The sequence below is a fragment of the Candida parapsilosis genome, contig 006372 (genome assembly GCF_000182765.1).
Source record: "Candida parapsilosis strain CDC317 annotated contig 006372".
NCBI classification, from domain to species: Eukaryota; Fungi; Ascomycota; class Pichiomycetes; order Serinales; family Debaryomycetaceae; genus Lodderomyces; species Lodderomyces parapsilosis.
This window is the reverse complement of record NW_023503283.1, coordinates 426,040-443,066: the sequence shown is the minus strand read 5'-3', so window position 1 is coordinate 443,066 and position 17,027 is coordinate 426,040. Positions and strand designations below refer to the sequence as shown.

At 39.0% G+C, this 17,027-nt stretch overlaps 7 protein-coding genes across 7 annotated transcripts; 3 read left to right on the top strand and 4 right to left on the bottom strand. All coding sequences in view use genetic code 12, as the record gives it.

Moving 5' to 3' along the window:
* Window positions 1–1,382: 1,382 nt before the first annotated feature.
* CPAR2_402000 (uncharacterized protein) lies at window positions 1,383–2,240 on the bottom strand (the record flags this gene model as incomplete). Its single annotated transcript, XM_036811088.1, has 1 exon — window positions 1,383–2,240. The coding sequence occupies one exon, from the start codon at window positions 2,238–2,240 to the stop codon at window positions 1,383–1,385; it is 858 nt and encodes a 285-aa protein (XP_036667561.1).
* Window positions 2,241–5,334: 3,094 nt separating this feature from the next.
* CPAR2_401990 (uncharacterized protein) lies at window positions 5,335–6,483 on the bottom strand (the record flags this gene model as incomplete). Its single annotated transcript, XM_036811087.1, has 1 exon — window positions 5,335–6,483. One exon carries the CDS (start codon window positions 6,481–6,483, stop codon window positions 5,335–5,337), a length of 1,149 nt encoding a protein of 382 aa, XP_036667560.1.
* A 467-nt stretch (window positions 6,484–6,950) lies between these two features.
* On the bottom strand, window positions 6,951–8,642 carry CPAR2_401980 (calnexin; the record flags this gene model as incomplete). Its single annotated transcript, XM_036811086.1, has 1 exon — window positions 6,951–8,642. One exon carries the CDS (start codon window positions 8,640–8,642, stop codon window positions 6,951–6,953), a length of 1,692 nt encoding a protein of 563 aa, XP_036667559.1.
* Window positions 8,643–8,911: 269 nt separating this feature from the next.
* CPAR2_401970 (Zn(II)2Cys6 transcription factor) lies at window positions 8,912–10,785 on the top strand (the record flags this gene model as incomplete). Its single annotated transcript, XM_036811085.1, has 2 exons — window positions 8,912–8,961; window positions 9,024–10,785. 2 exons carry the CDS (start codon window positions 8,912–8,914, stop codon window positions 10,783–10,785), a joined length of 1,812 nt encoding a protein of 603 aa, XP_036667558.1.
* A 205-nt stretch (window positions 10,786–10,990) lies between these two features.
* Window positions 10,991–11,960, top strand: EFB1 (translation elongation factor 1 subunit beta; the record flags this gene model as incomplete). Its single annotated transcript, XM_036811084.1, has 2 exons — window positions 10,991–11,073; window positions 11,393–11,960. The coding sequence occupies 2 exons, from the start codon at window positions 10,991–10,993 to the stop codon at window positions 11,958–11,960; spliced, it is 651 nt and encodes a 216-aa protein (XP_036667557.1).
* A 111-nt stretch (window positions 11,961–12,071) lies between these two features.
* On the bottom strand, window positions 12,072–12,830 carry CPAR2_401950 (protein-lysine N-methyltransferase; the record flags this gene model as incomplete). Its single annotated transcript, XM_036811083.1, has 1 exon — window positions 12,072–12,830. One exon carries the CDS (start codon window positions 12,828–12,830, stop codon window positions 12,072–12,074), a length of 759 nt encoding a protein of 252 aa, XP_036667556.1.
* A 261-nt stretch (window positions 12,831–13,091) lies between these two features.
* CPAR2_401940 (transcription factor TFIIIC subunit) lies at window positions 13,092–16,985 on the top strand (the record flags this gene model as incomplete). The annotated part of the gene is made up of 1 exon (XM_036811082.1): window positions 13,092–16,985. The coding sequence occupies one exon, from the start codon at window positions 13,092–13,094 to the stop codon at window positions 16,983–16,985; it is 3,894 nt and encodes a 1,297-aa protein (XP_036667555.1).
* Between the last annotated feature and the right edge of the window lie 42 nt (window positions 16,986–17,027).

The following is a 17,027-nucleotide window of genomic DNA, read 5'->3' as shown; positions in this document are numbered from 1 at the left end:
TTGTTCCGAGTATTGTTTGTGTTCTTTCACGACAACTTTGTCGCTCTTTTGTTCCTTTTTAGTTAGGTTTGTGATATTAATTGTTTGCTAAATTTAGAATCAATGTAAACATAATTAGAATAACACTGTCACAAAAAAGTTAGGTACCCTGAACGGTAATAAAAGTGTCCGTTTAAGGAAATAATGTATGGAGAAAAAGAAAAGAAGGTAGATAAGAATGTTTCTCACGAGTGATGTTGTGATACCTCTCAGACATTGCGCTTTTTATCTTTGCGTCGAGAGATGCTCGGTTCCCCTCTCTTGTGTTGTGTGATTGCAATTTCTGCATTCTTCTGGAGACACCCGAAATCAATGACCTCATACAAATCCACGTCTTTAATTATTACACAAGGCAAGCATATGGGTGAGGAAGCAGTTTCGGGAGTGTTACTGTATCTTTGAAACCCCTCACACTTTTGGGCCTTGTTCCGCTTCAGTATTTTACAGTTGGCACATTTAACGATTATATACAGTTACATAATGACATAAAGACGTAGTGTCCTACTATCGAAAAAAAACTTAGGGAATAGGAAGAACATTGAAAAATGGATACCAAGACTCCCATAGTAATGAGTTGTGACGATATCTCATCGTCGACATATTAAAGCTATCAGTAAGCTACACTTGTCGAGAGGGTTGCATAAAATATTGAGCTATGTAACTTGCTATCTTTCACAAATTACCGTTTGCTAGCTCAAAATTTGTTTCCAAATTAGGACAAAAAAATTCTGCATTTACAATGACAATTCGTAGAAAAGTGTACAGGTCATAAAGAGAACAAAACTGTATTCAGGGTAATTTCGAAATCATGGAAATTCGGTATCTAATTCAAGATATTTAAACATGGGAAAATTGTGTATTCAGCCCACTTCTAAACACTTCGATTAGCTCAAAGCGAGCAACCTCTTCAGATATATATTTCTCTATCAAAAGATATACTCATTTTCTGTCGATAACTTGTGAACACCAAGCTATGAGAGAAGTGAACGTACCGAGAAACACCCACTATAAACAAAAAATATGAAGTTATTGGTCTAAGCAAAAAAAGCTTAACTTGACAACAACTTGTACAGAACGACTCTGATGCAATTCATTTTATTACAGAATAAGGACTAAAATTAGACTATTTTGAAAGCTAATATAAAAAAGCACAGCTATTGATGATACTGTGATGCACGAAATGGTCTGTCCTTGAATGGGAACAAACAGTATAGGAAGCAGAAAAGAACTGCCTTATACTAAAACAAACTTAAAATAAACAGAAAGTATGGAAAACATGTCCAACAAAAATCAAATGTGTATTCAAATTAAAAAAAAAATGGGATAAGCCAATGGTTGGTTGATTAGAAGACTAAACCAGCAGCGGCAAAAGCGATGGCAGCCAAACCAGCACCACCGACAGCAGCGGCAGAACCTTCGTAGGAAGTAACTTCTGGCTCTTTAGTAACAGCTGGGGCAGCAACACTTTGGGACTCTTCCACAGTTGGGGCTTCAGTGGTTTCAGCTGGGGCTTCAGTAGTTTCAACAGGAGCTTCTGACTTGACATTTTCAACAGTAACTTCACCAGCTTCAGAAACGGTAACCTTGGTTTCTTCACAAACAGTTTCACACACGGTCAAAGTCAAGGTGGTTGGTTCTGGACAGTAAGTGGTAAACACAGTAACGGTCTTGTTTGCGTATGAAACATCAGTGGACTCTGGAGCTTCTTCAGTTGAGCTTGGCTTTTCTTCTTCTTCAACATCGCCAAACTTAGCACTAACGGTTAATGGGATTGAGCCTTCACCACCAGCTTTGACAACAGCAAAGACAGATTCAGAGTATCTGTATGGGTCGTTGATGTTCTTGGCAGCAGCAAGAGCATCTGAGCCTGGGAAGGTTACTGAACCATCCTCAGCAATGTCAACTGGCAATGGTTGTTCAGCAACAGTCAATGACAAAACATCGCCAGTGAAAGCAAGGTATTGTTTAGCTGGTGGTTGTGAGTTCAATTCAATGTAAACAACTCTGGCTTCATCATTGTATTGTAAAGTTTGACCAGCACCCAAGAAGAAGTAGTTGATACCAGCACCTTCGTGAGTTGAGTACAAACCTTTTCCGTTAACTTCTTCGTTGTCTGAAGTAGCAAAGAATTGGACTGGTCTAATGGCAGCCAAGGCACCTGATGATAAAGTCAAAAGTGAAGCAGGAATAAAAAATCTCATTGTAAAATGTAGTAGTAAATCAAGCGAGTGGTAAGTTTCTAGTTGATAATAGAAAGTTGAAGTAAAGAAAGAAAAAAAAAAGAAAGAGAACAGAAGTTGCAAAAGCTATGGGAAATGTAGAGTGGTATTTATAATGAAAAGTAAGGTAGAACCTGTATAAATATGTGTCACACGTTTTTTTAGAATGCAAATTCTTGCATACCGTGACAATGGAATGAACAAAATAATATCAGCTACGAAAACTGCATATTCTTGTCCCAATATGGCAAACCCACTATTTGTCATTCATCAAGTCCTTAAAATAGCAAAGCATCAAAAGCAAAACAAAACAAACAAACAAACAAACAAACAAACTTAACTAGTATAGACCAAGTATAAAATTAGCGAAGAAAGTCTTGGTACGGTATCTCAATTGGGGTTAAAATAATAAAATACATGCCAAGAGAAATACGAGCATATGCATAGTCTCGTTTTTTTTTTTTTTTTTTTTTTAGTTCGCTCTTTTTGGCGTTGTGGTACCTAGTTCAAGCCCCCGATTGTCATTTTGATAGACACATTTCAAAATATGATGCATGACCACTTAAAAAGCTGTATAATGACGAATCTCATGACTTTCGCTCGGTCCCCACAAGACAAAATACATGGGGGAATAAAGCAAGTCAAGTATTACATTCATTTCAGACAATACACGAAACCATAAAGTTGCCTTCTCTCGTTCAGTCAAATATTATACTTTCAGTTATGTTACCATGTAGTGTATGTTTACTTTAGCCAAGCATCGTCAGAAATCAAACCCAAATTCTACACAGCCCCCATCCCCCTCCCCAATTATTTTATAATCCAGGTGAATAGAGAGGCGGTGTAGCAGGTCTTACAGGAACATCCAAGACGCGAGTTGTTTTGGTGAAGTCATAATAATAATAATCTTGTGAATGTGACTGTATTTGTTCAGAAAAGCAAGTAAGTAATAGTTCTCAAACCATTTTACACTTTTTCTATTACATTTTTTTTTCTTGGCTCTATGTTAGTCACCAGCGAATTAGACTTATTGAAAGAAAGAACAGATGGTTATGCGGTAGACAGAAAAATTTGGTAATAATGGTTGAGGTAAAACTAACCTGTCCAAGTTCGTATGTGTCTACCCCGGTTTGACAAAAATGGAGATCATCTGCACCATGTGTTAAATACTACTGTACGATAAATTAGGAGCAAGGGAAAAAAAAAAAAGGAGGTAGAAATGTCTACAATAATGTGCACATATTTGGCAATTTAATCTTTACATCAGACCACTTTGCGTATGGCCAATGACCAGCAATCAAATTTTATCCGTAATCACATATATGTTCGCTTTTCCTCACATACAAGCACACGCATAATGACGTCCTTGATGTCATGTTTCTCTGTAAAAAGGGGCGAATAGGGTGGGCACATCCTAACCATCACACCAAACAAATACAATGTACAAAATATCACATTACAGTCGTGAAGGCAAACTGTCAATTGTAAAGTTTTGATTTTGTTTTACCTTATTCGTGCATTTTCGTAGTAGGATACTTCATTACCATTTATGGTATTATGCTTTGTATTTGTTTACATTGTTTCTAAGTTTAGCAAAAGCCAATGCAGAAAATTTAAAAAGAACATATTAGCGAATTAGTTGGCATTGTGCATTGTAGTGAATTATTGTATCAATTTCAAGCCATGACAATTACGAATCGATAAAGCAATAGAATAGAGGCATTTCACAAACACATGGGTTTTTTATTGTCTACAAAACTACATATGGGTATCCTCATAGCAGCAAGCTCCTCCATCGCTTTTAGCCGAGAAAGAATTCTTGATATATTTAGTGATGTCCCATATTATGGTTTTTAACAACAAAGCCAGCTTTGTTTACATGCTCTACATTTTGTGCACATTAAGATACAACAATTGTACACTACTCAAAACGACTTCATTCTACATTCAAATTGCGTAAACCTTTTCTCTCTTTTACCCCCAAAGTTTTTTATTGCCCCCTTTTTTTGGATTTTTTTTTTTTCCTTTGGTCGTTTGCGGTTTTGTTACACGTTTGTTTCCAAACTAAAGCCGCTTGATTGTGAATGAAATCCCGTCGGACAATAAGTTGGATTGGGTAACTGAATGTCTCAGCTTTCTCGAAGGTAGCCTTCAACGCTTGAATTGGGCCTGATTGTTACGTCTTTAATGACCTACATATTTCACGATCGCTGATCATGTCGTAAAAATGGTAGAGCTTTTGTTTCATCCCAAAAGTTGATTCTGACCACGGACTGATACAATTCTTGTGTCCGGATGTAGCGCTTCGCCCCCCCCATATACCCAAATCGTTCAGCGCAAAAAAGATTTGTGTTGCAGCTGGCTATAGGAATAAAGGTCCCGTGAGAAGTAGATGAAAGTGACTCGTACTAGAAATGAGAAGATAATTATGATATTCCAATTATTAAAGTTAGAGTTTACAATTTTATTTTCGTGTTTGCAAGACAGTCTGTACACGGCCGTGTTTTCTGTGTCAACTGCGCATACCTGGCCTGTGAGTGAGCCAAGTAGGTGCTGTTACCAAATAAAAAAAAGCTTCTCGTGCTTTGCTTTTCCTGCACTTGTTTCATTAGGGTTTCACTATGTATTGATTTTGTGCCTGCTTCATAATAAAATAAAACACGGTATTTGATGATAAACAAATATTATACAGACAATACACGCTCGGCTAGCAAAGCTGAGCTTGGGTGTAATTCAATGCTGGTTATGTCAAACAAAATTCGTGGATATGCTGATATGAGGGAACAGTGCTTAGCGCGTGCTTGATGTTTATATTTTAGCCTCGTGTCCTGGTTGGTATGTACTTTTTTTTAGATTTTTACAATCAACTGCACCACCAACTCTTGAACAAGCTTCTTCAAAAAGGTCTAGGTCTATTGAAGCATACGCGGATAGAGGGATGCGCTTCTACGGAGAAATGATATCAGCGCTACAAATGTACTCGTAACACTCCTCTATCCGCAGAGAGCTTCAATCTACTACCAACCTTTTTGCAAATTGTAATCCAAAACGTCTTTTTATTCAAAACAATTTAAATCTAAAACAATCTTGTTCGTTCAATTTCGTAAGTAGCAACTACTGGTCGATGGTCAGAAAAGTGGAACCCTTTCAAAAAGTTGCTCAAGATACCGAACTGTTTCAAGATAATAGAATAATACTCATGGTGATCTAATTTGTAGTAATTGTTCATTGTCAAAGCTTCTTTGGCTGCTTCATCTTCATTGTAAGGGGCATCTTTGATCACATGTTGTTTGGTAAAATAAGGGGACCAAATGTAATCGATAATCGAGTAAGGTTCATTAGTCACGTCAAAGCCAGTAAATGTAGTCTCGTGTCCATAGGAAAAACGCTTGTCAATCAAAATTCTACTATCTTTAAATCCAGCAGCAGTCAAGATTCCATAAGGTTCATCTCTTGGTTCAGTATTGAAATCGCCACAAAGGAAGGATGGATACCCATTATAATTCTTCATTTTATCAACAATTAACTGCGACGACCGGCGTCTGGCAATGTGTCCTCGATGATCATAATGCGTATTGAAAACGTTAAACTTGATCAATGGGTTAAGCTTACTTTGGAAAGTCACCATGGTAACTATCCTTTCCAAAGCCGCATCCCACCCTTTACTTGGTCTATCTGGAGTTGGACTTAACCAGAATGTTGTGTTTTCCAATACAAAAAAGTCCCTGTGTTTAAAAAGAATAGGAGCAAACTCACCTGCTTCAACGCCATCGGTTCTCCCAACACCATAATACGTCCATTCATCATCATCATTGGCATTCAATCCATTCAAAATATCGTGTAATTGGTTGACGAGTACCTCTTGTAAACAAATCACATTGGCGTGTCCAATAGCAGTATTGAACTCCATGGAGTTGATGCTTTGAACTCGACGCTTAGTCCATAATTTTTCATGCGGGTCACGATAATTGATATTGTCATATCTAATGTTGTTTGTGTATAATCTCAACGTTAACGACGGACCGAGCAACGACGTTGATGCAACTTTCGTTTCAAATTGAAAGAATCTGTACATGAAAAAGCAAATGAATAGCGTAGGTATAATAAAGTAGCTGAACTTTTTAACTGGTCTTGTTTTGAAAAAGCTTTTCGATTTGAGGTTAGGGTTGGGCTCCACGTGGGGATTACCGGTGGTTCCGGTCAATGGTGTTGTTTCGTCAGCCATTTGTAGAAACTGTTTCAAGTACTAAGTGGGTGAGGATAATAGTGCAAATGCAGAAACTAGCACATTCGATAAAGGTGTTGAATTTCGGAACTTTCACCTCAATTAAACAAAGCCTACATTATAAATGATAGAGAAGAATGTTTATAATGCAACAGCCACAGCAAGAGAGAATCGAAAAAAAAAAAAAAGTCGGGGAGAAATTTGGGCTCTGAACACGACCTTTAAATGGAATTGACGTCATTTGATGAAGATTCTCAATCGTGAACTTTTTTAAGACAGTAGAGGTGGTTAGAGGTAATAAGTATGCTGTTCATCACTGCGGTGTAGTTATTGAATATATCTAACATAGAACTACGGCTTTAAGCCGCCATTGATTCTTTTGAGGTTACGTTTTTGCTGCAGAATGATGCAAAAAAGAAGTCACATCCAAAGTAATATTTGAGCTATTTAAAAGCATTTACAATACATCATCGTTGTCTCAAAGCCAGACCGCTATCTCTTTCGGTTTCCGCCACTGCATTTGAGTTAATCACTACAATATCATCTCCATCATCCGACCTTGTTTTAGCCTCCTCCACATTGATATCTACAGTTTGGCTAGATAAAACAAATACCAAAACACTGGCCACACCACCGACAACCAGTATCACAAACAACACGAGAAAGCAATAGATCACAGTCCTAATAGGGTATCTCACCACAGTACTAACTGGATTAAGCAAAAGCTCAAAAATAAAATCTGAAAAGTCCAAGTATTCCTTTCTCGTCAACAACTTGATGAAGATGGCAAATTGACGCAAGGTGGACATGGAATCATCATTCAAAATGTCATCAAAATTTGGAGGTGGAGCTACGGGCTCATTTGGTGCTTTTTGTGGATTGTTCACCTTGTGTTCATACTCCAACTTTTGCTTAACCACAAATGTTTTATTGCCAACTAGTTCAGCTTCAGGAATGGAGTTTCCTACATAGATGTTATCGAATAAAACTTCACCATCCATGTTCCATAATTCAAACCCAAGACCACCAACTGGCTTATCCAATTTGTATGGGTTCTCCAGTTCATAATAGTCCGGGTTGACAATTTCTCGTGGATGCCAAACACCTTGAAAGTTTGGGTTTTCAATCTCTGGCGCAAACCATGGACCTTTGTAATCAAGATTAGCAATCATTGGCGGGGTCCATTTACCACAACCCGTTTCACATTTGGGGTTGACAATCATTGGTGGTTGCCAATTTTGTGGTGCATCATCAGGCTTCACAGCATTTGGGTCGGGGATATAACGAGGTGCAGATTCATCCCACTCGTCTGGCATTACTGCATCAGGGTCAGGTATAACGGGGTGCGCATGCAATTTCTCATAATCCTCAGGTGGTTCCACATTTGGATCAGGAATGTGTTTGCGATCATCCCAGTCGTCTGGTTTTCGGTCGTTTGGATCTTCAACAATTTTTGGAGGGTTCATTGTTGGTGAAAATAGATCCAAGTCGGTAACGAGGTTCCCCAGTTCCACAACTTTGCCATTGATGCGAACCTCTAAATCACTATTTGGTCTGATAATCAATGTATATAAATTGCTCAAGTCGTTAATTCTGGCCAATGGTGGAGAGCGTAGTTGTTTCTCTTCAACTTCGCCATTAGGTAATTGCTTTCGCAAGATCACGTAAACTTTGTTTTCACTACCACATTTGTCAGGGCCAAACATTATCAGATAGGGGGTTTCCGAGTTTAGAAATTGATAGTTGGTTGACTCATCAAGAAGTTTGATATAAGCTCCACCACAATCCAACCCCTTTTGCAATTTCACCTCGTATTGAATTACCAAATCTTTGTCGATGTTGTTGATGGGATGTGGTAGTTTGTAGGCGATTGAATAATGTGATGCCCTTGACTTCATAACCAATCCCAAATCATTTTCAAATCCTGGATAGAGGCGCGGCTGCTCAATCGCCCATTCCCCTTTATACTGAACAATTTCATCCCTCCCTTCGTCATACTTTTTTGCCCTAGATACCTTCCATGGTGATTCTGCAAGCGATGGATAGTCAAATTGTTCAAAAATGGACTCTAAACTCAATTGCGACCTGTCAAAAGGACGATACTCATGTGCAGTAACTGAGCATAACAAAAGACTGACAACAGCACCAATGTGTCTCATACGCTTCGTAGTTGCTCTTCTTTAGGGTCAGCTCAAGATCTAACAAATAAGTAGTGAGCAGCTAGGGTCGAGATTAAAAGTCGTGCGGACAATTACAATTTGCGGGTTTAAACTTTTTAAGTGCGGGTGGCTCTTTTTCCGTAATTGGGGTTAGTTGTATCTTATTATTTTCAGACACTGATAATAATATGAGGGCCTTCGTGATGGGGACCAAAACGAGGGTGAAAAACTAAAACTACAGCTAACCCCAGGATAGTAGTTACAAGTGTATGGGAAAGATTACAAGAGTGAGAACGGGCTGTTGGACCTGCAAAAAACGGTATGTCAGAATATGCAAAGCTTCCATGTGTTTAGCCGCCTTACTAACTCTCATTTTACAAGGCACAGAAAATGCGATGAAGCTAAACCAATCTGCAACAACTGCAAAAAGACAGGTCGCAAATGCGAAGGGTATGGGCTACGACTTTCATTTGACTTCTTTCAACAAGGAGGGGTCAAGAAAAAGAAGAAGAATGCATTGGATCAAGTGGAGAATGAGGAGTCAAAACAAAGTGGGGTGAAGTTCGAGAATGAAGGGTCCTCGTCACTGCCTATGAACGATCCCGCGTACACCACACTGTCTCTGCATGTTCTTGAACGAGGGACCACGCCAGATCAAACCCCATTGACGCCAATGATCACAACTACGTCGTCTAGTACGAACTTGAATCATTTTAGTAGTGCCCTATTTGAAGACCTCCAGTCACTATTGTCCACCTCGAATGAGAATACAAATATGAACATGCCATTACCAGATAATCAAATCTCACCGCCTTTGAATGACTTTGCCAATTTTGATTTTCAAATCATCGATTTCATAGACAAGTCACAAATATTTGATGCAAACCATAAGTTATTGTTGAACAATGTTGACTCTCGTGGGGATACTGGTAATTCCTTGGCAGCACCGCCTGACCCTACTACATTATTTGCCATGAGCCACCAAGAGGAAAATATGATGTTGAAACATTTTTTCAAAAAATTGTTACCCTTGTTGGATGGGCACCCCAAATCTCCTTGGCCAGATTTAGCATTACAATATTGCGATTTTGACACAGCAAGAAGCTGCTTCATATCATTGGCATGTATCCATATGTATGAAAGTAGAGCAGGTGGTACTGAATTATATCAAAAGGGCGTTGCTCATATCAACAACACTATGGACCATTTGATTCACTATATTCGGGAGAATTCGAGCAAGATGAACAAAGAGCAGGAAGTAAATGACGCTTCTGTTGATGTAAACAAAAAGCATATGAGCTACTTTGTCATCCTAGTTCTCATGAATGTGCACTTGTTATTTGCTGTTCTTGAAAAGGGCAAGAGCTCAATAGCGAGAGAGTTTTTCAAAATATTTGCCACCATATGCAAAGATCCTGTATTTTATAACCAGATATTGAAAACAAGCGACAAGAGGCGGTCTTTGGCAGTTGTGTTAAGCTGGTACGACACAATTGGAGCGATTGTCACCCCCGACTGTCGTGAACCATATTGTTTGCCTCAATGGTATGGCCGAGCTATTGACGGCATATCCACATCAAAGATGATGGGCTGTCCTGGTGAGATTTTTGTCGCCATAGGTGAAGTTGCTCGTTTGAGAAATAAAAAGTATAATGGGTTGTTGGAAGATGAAGATAGGACTAATGTGTATCAGCGGATACGATACTCTTTGGTCAGTTACCGAGACTATGTTCTTGCGTACGATAAGGATAGTACAGAATCATTTGCCAATCGGTTAAAGTGCGCCTTATGTTGGTCTCTAGCAGTTTGGATTACTTTGAACAAAGTCGTTGAACCAGAGTACTATATGGACACAAACCTGAAATTGGCCGCCGAGTTTATTCACACTTACGACCAGATGGATTCAAAGTCATCATTGGTGACCCAAATGGTGTGGCCAGTTTATGCTGTTGGTTGTGAATGCAAAAATGATTGGGAAAGATCTTGCTTAACACGATTTATGGATAATCTATATGAAAATACAAAAATGGGAACAACTGCGTCGTTAAAAGAGATTGTCTTGAACGTATGGGAAAGAAACATAACGCAAGAAGAGTATCTAATTGAGTGGTTGGGTAGAGGAGTAGATTATTTACCGTTGTAGTAGTAATTACACTCATTTGTTATGACAGCATGTTTGTGCGTGTAAATTGAAGTGCCAACGTGGTAGCAATGAGAAGAAGAAAAATTTTTCAATTGTATAGAGAGGGAGGGCTCAGAAAATTTTCTTCTCTTCAGTCATCACTTGAAAAACAGTTCCTTTTCGGTTCAAAGTCAATTCAATTCTATTCACACATCACAACGTCAATATGTCATACACTGATTTCAAAACCCTTGAAACTATCAAATCATTGAATGATTTCTTGAAAGACAAGTCATACGTTGACAACGGGTATGTGCCAATTGCTTGTTTAGAATTTTTTTTTTTAGATCCCTTTCCAACATTGAGCGTTCCATTGCTCAATTTGGGTCCTCCAATCAATCAATTAGGCTTGTATTCCCAAACCTGAAACTTTGTTTCGAATTACTATGATGATCATAATCTTTGGTCCGTGTTTATGAGGTGGCCTCAAGACCCACCGCATGAGTGACAAAGAAGATTTAAATCTTTTATCTGACAGTTTTTATTTACCATGTGTGGAATATTAAGAGACTATAATGGAGAGGAATTTTTTTTGCTTAAACAACGTATACTAACTTTTTTGCTTTAGTGCTGAAGCCACCCAAGCTGATGTCTCTGTTTACAAGGCTTTCCAAAAAGAATACCCACACTTTACCAGATGGTTCAACCATATTGCTTCATTTACTGAAGAATTTGACTCATTGCCAGCTGGTAAAGCCCCAGCTGCTTCCTCTTCATCAGCTGGCGCTGCTGCTGCTGAAGAAGATGATGATGATGTGGATTTGTTTGGTTCAGATGATGATGAAGTTGATGAAGAAGCTGAAAAATTGAAACAACAAAGATTGGCTGAATACGCCGCCAAGAAGGCCGCTAAAGGTCCAAAACCAGCTGCTAAGTCCATTGTCACTTTGGATGTTAAGCCATGGGATGATGAAACCGATTTGGACGAATTGTTGACCAACGTCAAAAACATTCAAATGGATGGTTTGACTTGGGGTGCTCACCAATGGATTCCAGTTGGTTTCGGTATCAAGAAATTGCAAATTAACTTGGTTGTTGAAGATGCTTTGGTTTCATTAGATGACTTGCAAGCTGCCGTTGAAGAAGATGAGGACCACGTTCAATCTACTGATATTGCTGCTATGCAAAAATTGTAAGTATCTCAAATAGACAAATTTAGGATTACTTTTATTTTTGGTAATATTCTAATGACTAGGTAACGTTTACAATATCAAATGTAAGCTCTCTAACTGTTTCTAAATTTCTATTTAATCTTCATTCGTAAATTTCCAGTGACTGCATTCGAAAGTGGCATAACACCTGAATTCATTGCTCAACCCATTCTTGTGCTCTGGGTAAAAGTTGGTGATTTTGGTGCCAGGGTAATGGTTGGTGACAACGTCGTGCATCCTTTCACCAGTTGAGGAAATCAACTTGAACTTTATATCTCCAGACTCTGTTCTCCCCAGTCGTTCGTTTTCCTTTACTAACAAATTTTTTGCTGCTTGTGCACTTTTTGTTTGACAATTGGCTTCTAAAAATGGTGGATCAATGAGAAGTCGATGACATTTGTGTCTCAAAAGATCTGGAATATCATTGGGCTTGTTGTAGTCGTACAGGAAAAAACGGTCACTTCCTGCCAAAACTTTGAATCTAGAATCATACTCCAACAAATAAATATGCTTTGTGGGTATTTCGTCTTTGGGAAATTGTTTTATTGCAGCATATACAGATGGAGCAGAAGCAACAACAATTACAGTATCTTCATCAGCTCCCTCTAATAAAGCCTTGCCTAGCGTCCTCGCAGTATCGTCCGCATACCAAAACTGCGATAACTGCCAGTCCTCTTTGAAATCATCAATTTTCACCTCAACCGGTTTTGCTTGCTGTTCATCGAATTTATTTTCCGAGGCTTTGTATAATGATTCAAATTTTTCAATACGCTGTTTTTCCTCCTGTTGAAATTCTTGTAAGGCAGCTAAGGCGTGTGCCGACAAAGTTATTGGCTCGTCATCAAACTCAGTCATCCTTTTCGATTCCACGAAGCTCGTTGTCAATAAAGTTGCAAAAAATGTAAAAGTTAATGAATGCAACTGAATGCACCCAACAGCAGAGAGAGAAACAGAAGAAAAAAACAAAAAACTTTAAAAGTGAGAGCTAGCTTAGGTCAGGAGTTACGTAATTCAAAAGGTATTGTAAACAAAAGACAGAGACATAGTAGTTCTTCAATCATCGTGGCATCAACTACAAGGGAATCCAGTCATATTAATCAAGCAGTTTAAACAGATATGCTGTTTCCTTATACCCCATACGAGACAGTTGCATTCGTAGCAGAAAAGTTGTCCTTTTCAGGGTTCCGGGGATTGCTCTTATCTGAGCTATGGCAGGTGATTCAACAAGAGTTCAAGCAAACAGAAGAGTTGGATAAGTTTCAAAAAGATATTATCTGGAAGTGGTTATTCTTTGATTATAGAGATGAGAATGAAAATGCAGAGGTTAAATTCTATGTGACGTACGATAAAGAACCCATTACAATTGAGTCAAATTATCAATCATTCATTTCGAAACAAAAGAGATCGCAGGAATTGAGGGTTCTCCCCACCGAAGAGACCCAATGCTACTACTTGACAGGAGTGTCGAATAACAAAAAATTTATCCTCACACTTGGTGCCTTCCCATACCAATTGCTACAAGAGATAGCTAGACATGGAGCGAAAGGAACTTGGGCTAGTGACTTACCCCTGACTACAGGGCAAGACAAGCGGTCGATGACCGGGAGATTAAACAAGCTCGAAGAAGCGGGCTTAATAGTTAAGGAGCACAGGTTCTATGAGGAAAAGAGAATACATAGCACGTGGGCGGTTCATTACAAGTTTGGCGATACCTCAAAAGTTAAAAAAGGTGATGACGAAGAGAATGGATTTGATCATACCCCAGTAAGGATGAGAAAGTTCATCATGAATGCATTGAAGCAAGCTCAAAATAACATAAGAACATTCCGTGATATGAAAGTGGAGTTGAAAATGAATAGAAATTCACAAGCTGCTAGGTTGTTTGGTTCAGTGATTGAAAACTTGTGCGAAAATGGATACATTGAGAGAATTGATGTTCAGGATCAAACTCATCCATCCAGAAAACTTTATGCATTAAGGTTTGTAAAAGACTTGCCAAGTCTGAGTTTGGAAGATGGGTACGATACTTGGGATTTGAGTTTAAGAACAGGACAAGATCCCGAAACTCGATTCGAAGAACATGAAGAAGATTGCGACGATGACGATTATTTTATTGCTACTTTTAACGATATCTTTCCACTCACTGCTCAGGTATACGAAGCGATCAAAAACTCAGGAAGTGATGGAATTATAGCGAAACAGATTGTGACATCGATCCTGGGCGATGTAAAGCATCGTCAAATCACAAGGCTATTAGAAAACAATACTGACTATTTATACAAGGATGGAGGGTTAGAGCCACTATTGAGTTACTGTCCCGAGCATAGCAATACTGCAATTGTAAAACAAAGCGAATCTGATGGGAGATTGAAATACTATCGATATTACACCATTGACAATTTCAAGGCAAAATTGACAAAGGCGCATAAAAAGAAGAGGCCAGAGAGGAAACTACTAAGCACATCCCTCGCTAGTTTGGAAAAGCAGCATTATGTAAAGATTGAAAAGACGCCAAGCGGACCTTTGCTTTCTGTACCTGACTTTATCCATGGCAAGAAAGTATCACATGAGGAGGCATCGCTGTATCATATAAAGGCCCCGATGGAAACTAGACTGGAAGGCGAGGGTGCAAAAAAACGTAAAGTTGAAGGAACTGACAAAATTGATCTAACAGCACCAAGGAAGCGGAGACTACGTCAAAGAGGAAAACTTAAGTCGCTCGATACTCCGGACGTGGACTCGTACGATAAAGAGGATGCACCAATGGAAGTTGAAGAGGATCAGGATTTCATTCTTGGAGATACAAATGACGCTGATGCAAAAGACGTGGAGGTTGAGAAGCCAGTTGCCAAGGTGAAGCTTGAAAATGCCCCTAAAGATGATGAGACATTGCTTGATGATAGTGGCAAAAAGGGTGTCCTGAAGTTTTCAAGACAAAGTCTAGCCCCAGCTTCAGAATCTTCAAACCGACTGTACACCCCCCAAATTAATCAAAGACCGAAGAATACACGATTTAGAAAGGAGGAGCAAAAATCAAAGATTGACGATGCAGATGTGAAGGGTGCTTATAGACGAGATCAGTTTGTTCAGTTGATAATCGAATTGGGAGGAGCAACTTTCACCAGTGCAAAGCTTGGCAGAATGCTTGATGAAAAAATTCAACTGGAGAAACCCACAGATATCAAAACTATTGCTCGTGATTTGAACAAACTTGCTACTACGGGTGTGATAGAAGTACAAGTGATCCCAGTGGTTCAAAGTGGAAGGGAAATAAATCGTAGGTTGATTATTTTGAATGACCCAAAGCATCGACCCCTGGATGAATTTGTCGAGCAAATCAAGTCAAAAAGCAAAGAGCCCATCAAAAACACATCAGAAAGGGGTCCAATTCCGCGTCGACTTGTTGAAACTGACTACACCCTTATTAATTCTAGAGAGGCTTTGAAGAGAAGAACGACCCGGTTAACATCCTTGCATAGTAAAGACAAGACAAAGATGAGTCGCCGTCGACCTGCACCAAAGGTCAAACTGGAGTTTGATAGCATTTTGGACTTTAGTGCCAACGTCAATGCAGCTGAAGCATTTAGTGGAAAGTTTGAAGACCAATTGGGTACATTTGAACTAGACAAATCCGTTCTACAAACAAGAGGCATTAAAAAGAGGAGTTCTCGAGACAAAAGAGAGCAGAAACTCAATCGTCAACGTAAAGGACACAGAATCCAAACTCAATTTGACACGAGTGATACTACCACACTTTTCCGAGCAATTTGCATATGCAAAGCGTTTAACAAATCGTTTATTGATTACGACTTAGTGGCATCGATGTTCAAGGACTGTGATGCAAGATCGTTGAAGAGAACGTGGGTGCATGTTAGAAAACAAGTGGGTGGTCTTGATGCAGTGAATAAAGGTGTGGAAGAGTTTGAACGAGTGGTGATGAAAGGTGTAGAAGAACTGTATGTCGTAGTTGAAGATTTGGAGAACATTGACCTTCCATTTTACCTTAATCTATGGGCGGGCTTTGACACCTCCAAGATTGAAATCACCGACAAATTTCCTTTATACTCCACGTTGGTTGAAAACATGGCAAATTATAGCAAGAAGATTACTGCTGAAACACACAGTGAACTATTTGAACAGATTGATTCTGACTCAATGAAACAGAAAGAGGAAGCACTTGCTAATGCTCCTTTTTTTTACAATGTTCCACAGGATTTGGTATCAGACCCATTGGAACCTGTGAAAACTGCGATGAAAGGAGTGTATAGATCTTCGAATACGAAGAAAACAAAGCAAATCAAAGAGATCTTGTCTCGATTCAAACCAGAGGATATTGAGGCAGCCTTTGCCGCCATGGAAGACGAGAAAGAGATTGTTCGCGTTGATGAAGACACGAACCAATACAAATTAACTGAAAAGGTGTATACAGGCCTCACCTCAAAGCTTTCTATTTCCTTTTTTAAGCAAGCAGATTTATTTGGGGAAAATGTCAAAGAAGCAACGAATTCACAACGAGGAATACTTTTATCTCAAGGTATCGAGGATGGGGATATGGCTGAGTTATTGAACTTGATATCCCTAAACGGAATTTCGCTTGGCCATATTGATAAAAATTATACTTTTGAGGGATATGAGTCAAGGTCGATGGACAAAGATGCCTTGACTTGCGAATTGATTGTTTTCAAAGGACCCAATAACGTTCCGATTAATCAGGGTATTTCAAAAGTCCGCGTTCCAGTTGGCAAACCATGTTCCTACATATGGGTCGATGTTGAAGGTCAAATTGATGTGAAACTTTGGACTCATATTATCATTTCATTGTTGTATGTAATCCACTATCGACCCGGTATACAGGCTCTGTTGTTGTACGAGAAATTTTGCAATTTGTTGAGCAGACGTGAATTTGAGGTTGTGATAAGATGGCTTATCGATTCAAAGTGCATCGAAATAGGAGACTATTCTGGAATCTGGTCCAACCAAAACTGGTTGTCACTTTTTGGTTACGATTAAAATACACAGCTTATTCTGGTTAGCGAAGGTCTTTACTAATAC